The 15,132-nt window shown below is 44.8% G+C and overlaps 1 protein-coding gene across 5 annotated transcripts in view; it reads left to right on the top strand.

Annotated features, from left to right (window-relative positions):
• The first annotated feature begins 3,072 nt into the window (after window positions 1-3,072).
• The window catches only part of SIK3 (SIK family kinase 3), a 243,572-nt gene continuing 231,512 nt past the window's right edge, over window positions 3,073-15,132 (top strand). For all 5 annotated transcript variants that reach the window (XM_030331847.1, XM_030331850.1, XM_030331848.1 and 2 more), the window contains exon 1: window positions 3,073-3,370. In XM_030331847.1, the coding sequence (XP_030187707.1) occupies window positions 3,098-3,370 (273 nt within the window). In that variant the 5' untranslated portion in view covers window positions 3,073-3,097. The remainder of the gene's footprint in view (window positions 3,371-15,132) is intronic.

Below are 15,132 nucleotides of genomic sequence, written 5' to 3'. Positions count from 1 at the left end.
CTTAGCTCAGAACTTTCACATCATTTCTAGAAGTGTCTAAGGGCCTCTCGTATCCATCAGGAACGCCTTGGTTTGCCCTTTCCAAATTCTAGAAACAAGACACAATGACATTAAGGTAGGAAATGTCTCATTTTCATCTCTTCATCTATCTTTGCTTTTCTAGAAAAGAGTGACTGACTGGGAGCTGGGTGGGGGCTAGGTCTCGTCCTCCTAGCTGGACTGCAGGGGGCTCTGAGAACTCAGCCCCCAGGCCACTCCTCTGAGTTGACAGCAGGGTAGGAACACACCTACCTACCTGTTTTCTAAAGTCAGCAGAAGCACGTAATAAATAGTAAGGCTCTTTGTGGGGCTACTTACAAGTGAAGCCATCCTGGAGACTTCAGTCAGTTTGGTAGCGTGCTGTTTGTTGATATACTTTGGTGCCAGCTCTCTCGTGCTCTCAAGAACTCAAGTCCTCTTCCCTGGGTCTCTGCTGAGCTCAGTCACCTTGGGTTTCTGGAGAAACCATTTTTCTTACCAGCTCCTACCTTGACAGGGCTTGTAATCCAGTCGGGGAAGAACTCAGGTTCCAAAGGTACACTGCCTGGGTGTGAATTCTAGTTCTACCACTTTCTCGTTCTGTGGCCATGGCCAATTCCCTTAATGTCGCAGTGCCTCACTTCCCCTATTTGCAAGATGGGGATAGTAATATAATCTGTCTCATAAGGTTGTTTTGGGTTAGGTGAGTTCACTTACGTAAACTGCTTAGCGTAGCGTCTGACAAATTGTTATTATTGACTGTGATTTTCTCCCCAAACCTACTTCAGTCTTAGTATTCAACAAATCCTTATTAAATGCATATGTCTAAACAGTTTTCCTTGTTTCTGATGATTTTTGTTGTTCACTGCCCTCCCCAATTTTCCATGTCCTTCTCACCAAAGAGGATTCTTCAGGGAGCTTTCTAGCCAGGCTTTGTCCAAGTCTCAACAGGACACACACCATCTACTGGCTTCCATCCATATAGGCAGGGAGCATAAAAGATCTAACACACAGCATACGCATTATGGTCATTATTAGGGACAAGCACGATCTGCCTTTTTCTCTTCGGAAATTAGACCCGTGCTCCACTTGCTAGTTTTTCCTCAGAGGCTTCTGGTTTTTGACACCCTCCAGAGATCACCAGAAGTTGTGGTGCTTGATATTACAATGATGTCTGTGAGTGGAGAAGAGGCTGTAAGGACACTAGTGAGCATGGTTTCGGTGCTGCTCCTGCAGCCTCCAGAATAAGAGCTCCTTTTCCCCTTGCCTTACCAGCTTGCTAAGGTTTCTGTTGCAACCCCCCCTCCCCAGAGAGATGGTGAAACTTCGACTCTGGGACCCAGCACTGAAGTTAATGTATAGCCCCTTATGGAGGCTGGTGAGTGAGGTCCTGAAGAGGTGAGAGAGGCTGGCCACGCTCCATCATTTATCTGCGATGGAATGAGCTCAACCCAGGAAAGGGCTTAACTAGGGCAAGAAACTGAGGACCACTGCATCCTTATCCTTATGTGCTAATCAAGGAACCAATTACTGTTAATGGTGTTGGCAATTTGGAACCAGGGAACTGGTGCAAGACCATTGTGGGATGACCTCTCTGTCCCATCCCATCCCAGCCATTACTCACGATCAGACGGGGAACCATAGTGCTAGTAAACATCTACTGGTCAGAGAGAGCAAATATGTGCTCTCCTTCTCACACATTCAGGGTGCCCTGGGTGTCTGTGTTCAATACTGTACATGCAGTGACCTGATGACACAGTTCTGCCACATAGAGAGACACAGAGGTGGCTAGATCAGGACCGCACTGAAGGAACACATTTAACTTTGGAGTGTTCAGTCTTGTCTCTCCCTCCCCTCCCCGCCCCCCCACCCCACCCCCACCCCAAGCCTGCCAAAGACCATCTTGTTTTCCATGGCCCAGAAGCCTATCCCTCCCATCCCCACCTAAAGCAGTTAAGTTAATCTACTTAATAAAAGCACTGGGACCAAGAAGGAAGGGAAACCTGGGAGCGAGTGAGGCACCTTGGAGGATGTGGAATGCCAGATAACAGAGGGAGGAAGAAAAAAGAATATGAGATTTATTGCCGGAATTATAAATTTGATCACCTTTAATGTCCTTGGAGAGTCACTGGAAGGATGGAATTTTTATTTTACTATTTACTTATTTTGCCCAACAGACGGTTTTGTCTTTACCCATGACGTGGCTCACTGGCCAACGTGCGCCTCTGCTCCATCAGGGTTATACAAGTGACAGAAATAGGACGCAGGCATCGGGACAGTCATCGAGCTATAGAATTGTTCAGAGACGGGGTGGGAGGAAGGAAAATGACGTAGCTTCTCTGGCCCTCACCCACTCAGTGACTGGAATGCATGTTTGGGCTGGTTTCTCCACCCTTGAACACACAAATCCTCGTTTCCCCATTCCCCTCTACTGGGTGACAATTAGACGAGGTGGGTTTCGTTGGCAGAAGGAATTTTACTGAAGAATTCCCCTGCCTCGCTCCCAGCTTGGTTACAGTTTCTTCAGTGCTGTAGCTATTCCTGCCTTTGTGGCCTCCAGGGCTAAAGTGGGACAAGGCCGGTATTTTTGGTGATGAGGAAATATTTTGTTTTAAGGGACGCTGGGTGACTGCTGAACTGGGACAAAGGTCAGAGCAGGGGTCAGGTTAGCCGTTCCAGGGGCGACCGGGGGCTGGCCTCGGGCCCGGGCTCCCGAGCGCTGCGGCGGCGGCGGCGGCGGCAGCGGCGGCGGCTAGGAACCGGCGGGCGCGCTCGCGGTGCCCACTGGCTCATCCCCGGAGGGGGGCACCCGGGAGCCGGCGCCAGAGGAGCGGGGCCCACGCGGGAAGGTCGAGCTCGCCGGTGAGGTCACGGTTGCCATGGCTGCGGGCAGTGACGCGCGTCGGCACGTGACGCGCGGTTGCCATGGCGCCGGGCCCCGGCGGCGCGGGCGCCCCGCCTCCCTGAGTGACGTCCGCCAGGCCCCCCCCTCTTTTTCCCGCCCCCCTGCCCCCTCTCCCCCCGCCCCCCCCTCCCCGCCGGCTCCCCGCGGGCCCGGGAGGTTTCACTGCACAACAAGATGGCGGCGGCGGCGGCGAGCGGAGCTGGCGGGGCTGCCGGGGCCGCAGCGGGGGGAGCCGGGCCGGCGGGCCGCCTGCTGCCTCCACCCGCCCCGGGGCCCCCGGCCGCCCCAGCTGCCGTGCCCCCGGCGGCTGGCCCGCCGCGTCCCCCAGCCCCGGCCTCCCGCGGGCCGGTGCCTGCCCGCATCGGCTACTACGAGATCGACCGCACCATCGGCAAGGGCAACTTCGCTGTGGTCAAGCGGGCCACGCACCTCGTCACCAAGGCCAAGGTAGTGGCGCGGCGGGAGCGGGCGGCTGCGGGGCTGCGCGGCCCGGGACCGTGGGTCCGAGAGTGGCGGGGGCAGGAGCGACCCCGCGACAGGGAGGCTCAGGGGTCGGCGCGGCGAGCGGGGCTCGGGGTGGTGGTGGGGAGCGTTGGGGATCGGGGAGACGGACGCGGAGGGGAGTGAGGAGGGGGCGAGCCGACAGAGGGCAACTCCGCGGCCGAGGGGGTCGTGGGGCGGGGGGAGACTTGAGCGCGGAGACCCTGGGGACCGAGGAGCCGGGGATGGGGAGGGGGTGCCCAGGGCTTTGCGGAGGGTAGTGGAAGGGGCGATTGGAAGGAAGAGGCTTGGAACTCTCACGGAGCCAGAGACTGTGAGCTGAGACGACTCTGGAAGCAGCAATTAGGAAATCCTAAGGGAATGAGGGCGGGGGGGGGGGGGGATAGGAAATGTGGACAGGAGGATGGGGGGAAGACGAGGGTAAACTGGCAGCCGGGGGAGTTAGGAGGGGAACAAGGACATGGACTAGGGGTGTGTGGTGGGTGCAGGGTGCTGGGAGATACGAGGGACCTGAGACCTTATGACAGATGCCAATCGGCGTTTGATCGTCTGAGACTGATGGGTTGGTAGCAATGGGAGCCCGAGGACAGACCACATTATCCGAGGAGGCGATGAAGAAAATGGGGAAATAAGGAGGAAAAAAATTACTTTGCTTTTCCGCAGGAAGGGGCTCAGGGAACAGAGGCCCAGGGCGCCCCAGGTTCATGGTTGGCACTAGGTAATCAGGGGTTAAACAATTTGGGAGAACTGGGTTGCTGGTTATTTTTAGTTGCTGGAGGGTCTGGAATCATGGGCTTCATAGAGCCCAGGGTGGGCTCTCAGTGGTGGGGGGGAAAGCCTGGTGGGCGACTGAGGAGGTGTATGAGAAACCCAGACCCTGGAGGATTCCACTGGGCCCTTTGGTTCTCAAGGGATTTGTGGAGCTGTAGTAATGAAATTGGCCAAGGTCAATTAGGAAGCCATACAAGTATACATACACAGTTTTACATAGAAGATTTTTTTTTTTTTTTTTTTTTTTTTTTGAGGAAACGGGTAGCACTTTCTTTCCTGTAGCTTTCTTCATTGGAAATACTGGAATCGAAGTCATCAGGAGAAATCTTTGGGTTTTGATAGGACCTGATAGGACCCACAAAGCCCATTTGTACTCCAGATTTCTTTCTTTGCTCAACCTCTCACTTGAATGAATACTTTCAGTGTAGTCATTCATTATATTTAAAACTGCACTTTGTGTTTCCCCTCAACCCGGGCTAATGAAGAACCCTTACAGCTGCTGCTGCTTCCTACCAAAGCCACATCAATTCCTCACCTTCTCAGCCTAGCCCCTGCTTATCATCACCTACGTTGCTGTTGCTTTTATAGCAATTGCTTGTTTTCAGAAGCCAGTAGCTCATCTAGGCCTTCTCTCCTGCTCACTTACACCCTGAAGTTCCTTTTTCCCTCCTTTCTGTCAAAGCCTGCAGGGGGCCTTTTTTTTTTTTTTTTTTTTTTAAACCAGGGTGGCAGGGTAGGTGGCTGTGGAAAATTGATTGGTCAGTTTCACTTCCTCTGGGGGGCCCCCTTCAGCTTTTTTGTCAGTTTTTATCAGAGGGCCTCAAGTCTGCAGGTCTGAGCTGAATGAGGTACCAAAGTCCAGGGTTCTCTGATGTCCCTGGCAGACCCTGAGGGGGACTAGACTCAGCCAAGCTTGGGTGCATCTCTGTCCAGCCCCCTCTCCCCCCCAGGTGCTTACAGTTCTGTTGACCGTTGGCTGAGCCAAAGTTGTGTTTATAAACAGCCCTAGTCGTTCCAGAGCTTTGTTCCTTGTTTCAGGATTTCCTTTTTTGATTTTATTTTTCTCCCTTTCCCCTCTCTTCTCAGTAATCACATTGAGGTCCTGTGATTATTTTGCTCTGACCTCTAGGGGATGGACTTCATGAATTTAATTGGTTGCCTGGTTTATGGTATCTGTGATTTAAAGAATTTTGTGTCCTCCAGCCCTTGGATACACCAAAATATTGATAAAATAGTCTGCGACAGACAGGGTTGTATGTTTTTGTAAACGTAATTGCAAACAGTTGATTCTTGGCTTTATGTATAAAAGAGACGTTTCTGTCTTCAGTAGTCAGCAAAGCCAGTGGCTAATTATGGCTGATCTGCTCGCTTTCTAATTTTCCTGTGTGTGTGTGTTTCTTGGTTTTTCTCTGAGGCCTTGGTATCCTTTAGGACTGCAGCATCTTAAACATTAGCTTGTTTATAAATGGGTGTCACTGTTTATGTTGGTTTTCATCTTTGATCATTTGTGGTATGCAGTTATGTAATTCCTATGTATGGAAATATTCGAAATCCTGAATGAGGCTGAATTGGCTTGGACAATGAGTTGCATGTGTGAGGGGACCACACCAGCACTCATTTGTGTTTCTGTAGCAGTGTGCAATTTCCTAGTTACAGTTACAAGCGCCCTATCTTTTGCTGCTTAAATTACTCTGACGAAGTGAGTGAAGCTTAATTCACAAGGAGTTGTCATGTGCTCTGGGTGAGCGATGAGCATATTTTGGCCTGCTCCACGGTTATCTGAATCCACTTTGGAAGGGATTCTTAAATGCTGACAGCTTAGATGTGCCTAACAGCTGTTGACATACAGTGCGATGGCCTAGCAAGGCCATGATTTGGTTATATAATGGCGAGGAAGGTGCCTAGGTACTGGTAAATGCAGGAGCTGCTGTTTCAGTAACTCAGAGAAACAGATTTTTCTCTCCCCGTGCACTGCAGCGTTTATCTTACTCCTGCAGTAAGGTCACTTGGAGCCCAAGAGAGCTATTTTTTTTTTTCATGTCTTTCTAGAATCTATAATTTTCTTCTTTCATCTTTTAGAGGTGCATGATTTTTTTTTTTCTTCTTTCTCCTTTTCCCCCTGTAGGCCACTGGATGGTCTGGGTTTTACATAAAACCATCTTGAACATTTAGACTCTGGTAATTCAGAAGGTATCTGTGTTGGTTGAAGGAGGGTAGGTCATACATGCTTTCTGAACTTCAGGGAAGTATTTATGATCTATTTTTTCTTCCACACACTGCCCATTCCAAGGACTAAGAGGCTAAAAAGTAAACTTCATTTATTGACTAAGCTGCCCTCTGCGCAACAATAAGTGGTAAAGCTGGCTCTTTCCCAGGTTCTCTTAACTCTCAAACCTCCTGGAGTAGGACCCCGGGCTGAATAAAATCAGTAGAGAAAAGGAGATGTTTTCCTGTTATGTTGTGGGTGACTTATGCAGCCCAGCGGTGGTGAGCTCAGACCGAGTACTGTTAGCACTGCGGTGCTTGGGGCATCACTGCGGTGCAGTTACCAGGAGAGAACGTTCATCTGTGACATACTTTGGTCAGCAGCTCACCCTGGCTGTCTTCGTCCTATCTTCTTTTTTGTTTTCTTTTGGAGAAAGAAAAATTTTTTTTCTTTGGTTGAAGGCTTGGTCTGAGATTCTCTGGCTCTCTTCTTTTGGTAGGACACCGTAAAGTATTAAAGACATTAAAAAAAGATTCTCTGCTTCCAATTTGCTTATAGGCTGTTCCCGGTGCCTGATTATACCTTCACTCGTTGGATGAGTGGGGACAAAGAGTAGATCTGTGTTGTGTTTTAAAAATGTATACGTGACTATAAAAGTCATTGGTCAAATACTTATAAAATGTCCTTTCAGCAAATGTGTAACACTTGCTTGTTACTGGTTTGTAGTTAAGAGGTTGGGCTCTGGATAAGGCTGCCTGGGCTTGGATCCTCTTCTCCTTAGCATGATCTTGGGTAAATTGTTTAACCTCTCTGTGCTTGGATTTGCTCACCTGTAAAAATGAGATGATGGTAGTACGTGCCTCACAGGTTGGGGTTAAATTAGATAATATATGGGATGTGGAGATTAAATAAGATAATATATGGGATGCTATTGGAATATGCCTGGCACGCAGTAGGGATATGGGAACTATCATCGGCAGCTGCGGTAACAGATGCGTGGGGCATAGCCCCTCTTCTTCTGCCTTTTACCCATTTGGAACAGTTCATGAATGCACATGCCGTTCGTGCAGGTAGATGCCACCTTCATGATATGCTTTCAGGGCAAAACAGGTTGCTGTTATTTCAGATGCCACTTTGTGATACTGGGGTTGAGCTCCTGTGTACTGTGGGCTAATTTCATGAGATTGACATTTTAAAACACGATTTTCCATTAGTTTCCATTTTTTTAAACTAATCTCTATGCCCACTGTGGGGCTTGAACTCATAACCCCGAGATCAAGAGTCGCACACTCCACTGACTTGAGCCAGCCAGGCGCCCCTAAACTTTTTTTCTTTTAAAGCAATTGTGAGACTTGTCTGTCGAAAACTGACACTGGCTTTTGCTTTGGGCCGCCCCGGATTTTCAGTGTGTTTGTGTAACGACTCCTGGTTACATTGGTGATGGGACAGAGTTTCTTTGAGTATACTTTCCTCCCAGAGATTCACTTAAATTTGGTGGAGGATATGAAGAAGTGTTCCTGCAAGCTGAAGGGTGCATTCGCATTTGGGTGCAGAGGGTGCTACTTAGAAGACCAAGGTCAGGATTCTTCACTTTAGATATTACACAGAGAAAACATTTTGCCCCATGACCCCATTCCAAATGTTGAGCAGCCGTGACACATCTGTGTGCTGTGTGGTTTAGTGCAAACTCATTTCCATGAAAAGAGCAACTCAGAGTGGGAAGTGGTATTATTTTCACTTCTAAGGAGGAGTGTAATGAAGCAGAGTAGATGATGCTTACACTCATTAGATGGCCGAAAGCAAGACTCATTGGTAAATAGAAAAGAGAATTGTATCAAAAAGGAAATGAAAGCAAGGTTGCATTAGATACCTTTGAGGAGGATAGTTCCATCTTCAGATAATCTCAAAATGACTATTGAAAGATGACTGACTTCATTTTGATGCAGTTGTGATGGGGTTACTGACTTTGCTGAAATTTTGTGAAGAGCTAAGATTGATTTGGACTGGTTTCTCCAGAGTCAAAATACCAGTATTCCACTTTCAACATCAAAGCTGTTTATTTTAACATTCTGACTTTGGTGCCAGCTCCCTAGAAAGTCATAGATCTGGCTCAAGCCAGAGGTGCCCAGACTAGTTATTTCTGTGCCAGAAGTGCTGTTTTCATTTTCCAAGCATCAATCTGGCGAATGTTTTCTAGTTCACGGCATAAGAGAGAACAAAATGGATGCTTTGAAGAGAAAAAGAAATGCTCTCTGCTCACCAGAACCTCTATAATTCTAAAAAACGTCAAAAACATCTTTGCACAGGGATGGAGCCTTTGCCTTATCCATCCATTCACTTGACACATAATTGCTGAATCCGAATGTGGGGTCAGGTTCTATCCTAGGCTCTTGAGTACACCAATAACAAGAAAGAGAAAAAGCCCCTTGCCTTCTTGAAGCTTACTTTCTAATGCAAGGAAACAGACAAGAAAGATGGAAACACATAACTTCATACAGTGATGAATACAATGAGGAAAATTGTGCTGCCTCAGGTGGAGTTCTCAAGGAAGGCCTTTCCAAGGTGATGATACTTGAGCTGACACCTGAATGACGAGAAAAAGCCAGCCTAGGAAGGTTTAGGAGACAGAATTTTCAGTGCAGAAGGAATGGCAAGGGCAACAGTCTTAGGATGGAAATGAACTTGGTTTATCCAAAGATTAGACCCAAGGTCGTGGTGACTAGAGCCTAGTGAACAAGGAGGAGGGTCGCTGTTTTATGGAATTGGGTATGAAATGGGATTGGCATCAGAGGATATCAAAGTAGAGCTCTGGTATCATCTGATTAATGATTTTAAAAATCCATGCTGGTTATTTTATGGTTAAGGGTAAAAATGCTTTTTCTAATGCATTTCTTCAGATGGGGGCAGCGTTCAGTTTTAACAGCTTACATTCTTTCACACCTATAAGAAAATGACATACATTTTGCATATAAAGTAAACATGATCAGCCAACAATACTCGCTGATTTGTGGGAGGGGGGGTGGCGCACACACAAAATCTTAGACATGTTTCAACTCTTTCTTTTCCAGAGTCTAGAAAGGTGGACAGCATGAAATTTAGAATCTTAGGCTTTTAGGGACTATTAACTAGTTCAGACCACTTATCTATTAGAATCTTGTCTTTCTGTGGTATCTTCTATGCCCCCCACCGCACCATTTGCCCAGAATCTGACAGCTAGTTAATGGTGGAGTTGGAATTAGAATCCAGGCATCCCTATTCCTAGTTAACTCTACCCTGATTCACCCAATCATAGAAAACATTGTCTTTGCCCTCTTGATCTTTTATTAAGGAAATAAGATGTACCTACTGACTAAAGTCTAAGACATTTATCATTTCTAGTACAAAAAACTCCAAAATGAGATACCATGATAAGAGGAAAAATTTCCGAGTAGAGAGGAAGGGTAAGTATACCAACACTGTATTTCATCTGTCCTTTGGTATTATTTCACTCTGTGACTTCTGCCATGCACCAGTAGTCCTCCATGGGACCATTGCTTTGCCTTTGAATCCTACTGAGATACCACTTGGTGCCCCCTTGACTTGACTGAGGCATCAAAAAAGCCTTTCAGAAAAACCAAACCAAATCAAAAAGCCCCCAAGAACCCTTTCCAAATACTAAGGAAGTAAAAAAGGAAAGCAGTGAACACAGAAAAGGCAATGACCATAAACACAGTCTGCCTTATATAGTTTTCTTTCACCACTATATCTAGCTTACTCCGAGAGAATATGAGTAATTATACTTCTGCTCTGTTGGTCTGGGCTGGTCTGGTCTGGTCTGTTTTTGAAAGTACCTTTCTGAGATGGACTCCTTCCTTACCAGATCACTACCAGTTTCTAGGGCATGGTGCCATCCTTTAATTCAGTAAGAGAACTGGTCACCAAGATACATACCCTTGATGACACAGGTGAGGGCCAAGAGAACCAGTTTTCTAGGGCTCCTCTTACGTGGTTCTACTCTCTGGTCCACAAGCTATGCCTGTTCCCTAGGTGAATCACCTCAAGCATCAAATGAGTCCCTGACCCCTCTAATAGTGAGTACCTTGGTCCCTTTTGGCATAGAACAGTTATCCTGTCTCAGACCGATAACATCCAGAGAATGAAAATGATATACATCCTCATGCACTTTTGTCCTAATGTAATAAATAATTGTTAAATAACTGACCCAGGCAATGTCTTTGAGAAGCCTCAGCAGTCTTGGATGAATTAGCTTGAAAGGGCTTGTTTTGGGTATGTTCAGAATAAAATTCCTTCAGCTACTACCAAACTGTTGGATGAGCTGTGGTGAAATTACGTTTAGGAATATACTTCTGTTTATGAGGTGTGTGATCCATTGAAGACAAGAAGTTCCTGGCTGCTACATATTTCATGTGAGAATTTGGTTTGTCAGAAAGGTAGGAATCAGATTATGAATACTCAGCTTCATTTCCTAGAAACTGAAAAGGAGGGAGAAATATACCCATTGCCTGTTTAAGCTTGTCCGTGTGGGCTGTGCTCACTCACTTGGATACTTTTGGTTCTTATCTTAAACTATATTTAGGTTCTGATTAGAAAGTTCTGAGAAATTTTCAAATTTCTGCTTAGTTTCAGCTCTAGTATTTCAGCTTTATTTGCCAGCAGTGTGCCTAACTTATTGCTCCCTACAGAAGAATTGGATGTGAAAATTGAGGTTAGCTAATCACATTTCTTTTTTTTTTTTTTTTTTTTTTTTAGTTTATTTACTTTGAGAGAGAGCTGGACTGAGCTGGGGAGGGGCAGAGAGAGAGAGAGAGAGAGAGAGAGAGGGAGAGAGGGAGAGAGAGAAAATCCCATGCAGGCTTCAAACTCATGGACCTCGAGATCATGACCTGGGCCGAAATTAAGAGTCGGATGCTTAACTTACTGAGCCACCCAGGTGCCCCAGCTAATCACATTTGTTGAGACTGAATGTTTTTGGGAACAAATTTTTCCTTCCATCCATCCATCCTGCGAACTTTTGAAAAATTAATTGTCAAAAACCAGGAATGGATGATACATGGCACAAAATTCGAAAAGTACAAATTTATATATGATGAAGTTAAGTCTGCCTGCCACCCCAGTACTCAGCCACACAGTTTTTTAGTCTTGTTTCAGAAATCTTCATTAAGCACTTCTCTGTATCAGTCCAAATGCTGGATGCTGTTTGTGACATGCTCGAAATTTCTAAAAATAAATTTACTTAAAAAAAAAAAAAGAAAATATCTAACTTTTAATGCATGTTAGGAGGCACAGTGTGATCATGTAAGCTCACGAGGGAAGGGGTTTTAATCTGTTTGTTGCTATATTCTCAGTGTCTGCTGCAATGCCCGTAAATACTCATGCAGTGAATGGGTATCAGGATTAAAAAAATGGAAGCTGAGTTTGTTTTATACTCATAACACTTTTTAGAGTACATCTTAGAATTTTACTACTGAAATTTTCCATCTCCAGTTAAGATGTTAAAGGAAAGTAATTGTCTATTTTGTTTTTGTTTTTTTTTTTTCTTCACAAATATCTGAGTGAGGAGATTTCACAAGCTTTCTGGGCAAGTAATTATTTTTGGCATATCTCAAACTTTCATTATTAGTATATCTAAAATCAATCCTGCAATTTAAGTTCCAGTCCCTTCCTTTAAAGGGAACGTTCTTTTATATGCAGGCTCCCAATGGGTTATTTCCTTGAGAAGGCTCCATGGTAGTACATTCAGTGCAGGATAGTCAGCCAGGGCCTTGTTTTCTCTTCTGCCTCAGAGCAGACTCACCAAACTGTCTTGGGCTGTTAGCACTTTCTGACATAACTTTCAAGTATTTGTTGTTCTTTTTTTTTTTTTTTTTTTATCCTAAGTGATCTGATTGAAAAACAAAACAAAACTTTTCTGTCACTGGCTTTTAACTTGAATGGGTTACTTTTAATGGCCCTTTCCTTTCATGGACTAATTCAACTAGTATTTGTTGTGTCACCTGTATGCAAAAAGTAGCAGCTCCCGGTACTGGAAGACAAGAGGATAAATTTTATTCTGGTCAGGGTAGACTGTAGGTGAGGTTAAAGGAGCAATTCAATGCTTACAGCCTAAACCTGATAGGGGAGGAAGAGGTGTTAAGCATACGCTCTCTTACTGCAGCCCAATTGCTTATTATTGTTACTGGGCTTTCTTCTATCACTTGGCCCTGTTCCCGCCCCCCCCCCCCATTATAAAAGTAATTTGTATCCATGGAAGACATTTGGGGGGAAAACTCAGGAAATTATAAAGAAGCAAAGGGAAAAAGATCACCCTAATCCTGTCACCTAGAGGCAGTAGTCATTAATATTTTAAGATCTGTAATTGGGATCATGTTGCTGTACTATTTTATTCCTTTCCTCATCATTAGAAACTGTAAACATCAATTTTAATGCGTGTATACTTCTCCATTATCAGACTACTGTCATTTTTTGAAATTTTTTTCATAATTGAAGGTCCTTCCCAGTTTTTCGCTACCAAATTTGCTGTGATGCCCATTTTTGCCCACGAGTCTGATGCATTTCACATTTTTTGCTCAGGATACATTGTTGGAAGTGAAATGACTGGGTCAGAGGATACACATGTTTTCAAGACGCTTGATACCTGTGTTGCCACATTGCTTTCTCGAAAGGTTGTGCCAGGCTTAGCCTCCCCAGCATGTATGAGGAGGCCTTTTTTCTTTATCTTGTTTTTAATGTTTATTTACTTATTATGAGAGAGAGAGTGCAAGTGGGGGAGGGACAGAGAGAGGGAGAGAGAGAATTCCAAGCAGGCTCTGCACTGCTGTGGAGCCCACCATGGGGCCCAGTCCCACAAACTGTGAGATCCTGACCTGAGCCGAAATCAAGAGTCGGACACTTAACTGACTGAGCTACCCAGGGGCCTCTGTAATTTTAGTATTTTAATTTAAGATATACATAGACATTCACTAATCTTTTTAAAAGTGTTTATTCTGGAAAATTTCAAACAAAAACAAAAGTCGAGAGACTAGTGTAATGAACCCCCGTGGACTCATCACCCAGCTTATGCTGTTACCACCTCATGGCCAATCTTTCATCTGTACCCCTTCCCAATTCTTTCTAGTTTATTTTGAAACAAATTATAGAATCCTATAATTTTATCTGTAAATATTGGCATGTATCTGTAAATGAGGATTCTTTTTCAAAAAATATAACCTCAAGACCATTATCCTACCAAAAACAACAGTAATTCCTTAGTGTCATTAAATATCAAGTTAGTGTTAAGATTTCCCTGGTTGTCACATACACATATTTTTTTTCTTTTTTTTTAACCAGTTATTTGTTTGAATCAGGGTCTCCATGAGGTCCATACATTGTAATTGATGTCCCTTAAGTTTTTGTTTTTGTTTTTAGTTTCTTTGTTTTACTCTATAGGTTTCCTCTCCTTCTCTTTCTCTTCGCAATTTAAGAAACACATTCACTAGCTAATCTTTTGATGTAGGGCCAAGGCCTTTCTTGGTGTATTGATGTCTTGATTGGAGTTCCTTCATCTTGTTTGCATTAAACATACCCAGAGTTTATCATCTTTGATTTCCAGTTTGTTTTGCTTTTTTAAAGCAGAGCATGAATTTAAAGGCATTTGTGAAGCAGTATGAGCACAGGATCCCTCTTGAGTTTTATGATTCCCTCTCCCCGCCAGTCTTTTACATCTGTTTCATCTACATCTCATTTGACTTTACCAAGTCTCTTTAAGCATTCAACTTAGTTTTCATGGAAACATGCCTTTCTTTCCTCCCTGATTTCACATGACTAGTAACAAGAGCACCTGGTATAAATAGGTTTGGGGGAAGAAACAACTCTTGGTAAGCATGCATCTCCATGGGTGGAAGCAGAAAGGTGGAGAGGTAGAGTGGCTATTCATTGGGGCCAGTTTGCATGCTGGGGTACCAGTGCTTCCCACAGTGAAGGGGAAGCATTGGTTATTGGGGCAGGTTGGTTGAGTGGAGGTGGGTTAAGAGAGCTTCTGCACTAACATAAAATTATAAATAAGGGGAGGTTGTTAGCAATTTGGGGACAAGACATTTTATAGAATCTTTTATTTAAAGCGTATACTTCAGGGTGGTATTTTTGTCCACTTCTGTTAGAGTTTGCGTGAACTGAATTGAATTTGATCATGGGCCAGCGATGTTAAAATTTTGGTGAGGAAACAGCCAGACTCTCTAGTTTAAAAGGTTTCTATGTGTTCACTGCCAGTGTAGTGTTCCATGGAACAAGTCGACATTTTCATGTAGTAAGTTGTTTTCTGTTCCTGGCAAAAGAAATCTTGGTTCATATGCCACAAGAAGCAGAATTGTTTTTATTGTGAAAGGCAGGAGCAGAGATGTGTGTTTCTTATTTGGATTAGATGGGCACCTGCAGGATTTCTTCTTTCTTTCTGCTTCCTGCCTCCTGTTGTCCTTCCTTCTGTCAAAATGTTCATTAGAATGTTGCATAAAGCAGCGTTCGGACAATAGATGAGTTTTTTTAGTAGCTCGTTTTTCCAAATCCTCAAAATAATGTTTTTAGTGATTGCATGTTCTTGGCTTACTTTCCATTTCTACATCAACAGTGATATTGTTATTCTAGTCAAATGGGACAGTTGTATTCCAGCAATGATCTCTGTGTGTAAGTCAGCTGCAGAGACACCGCGTTCATATATTAGACCTAAATATTTTATCTGTATAGAGTAGTTCTGGTACAT

Source organism: Lynx canadensis, chromosome D1, assembly GCF_007474595.2.
Source record: "Lynx canadensis isolate LIC74 chromosome D1, mLynCan4.pri.v2, whole genome shotgun sequence".
Classification (NCBI taxonomy): domain Eukaryota; kingdom Metazoa; phylum Chordata; class Mammalia; order Carnivora; family Felidae; genus Lynx; species Lynx canadensis.
The sequence above is the reverse complement of the archived record's forward strand: the minus strand, read 5'-3'. Positions and strand labels throughout refer to the sequence as shown.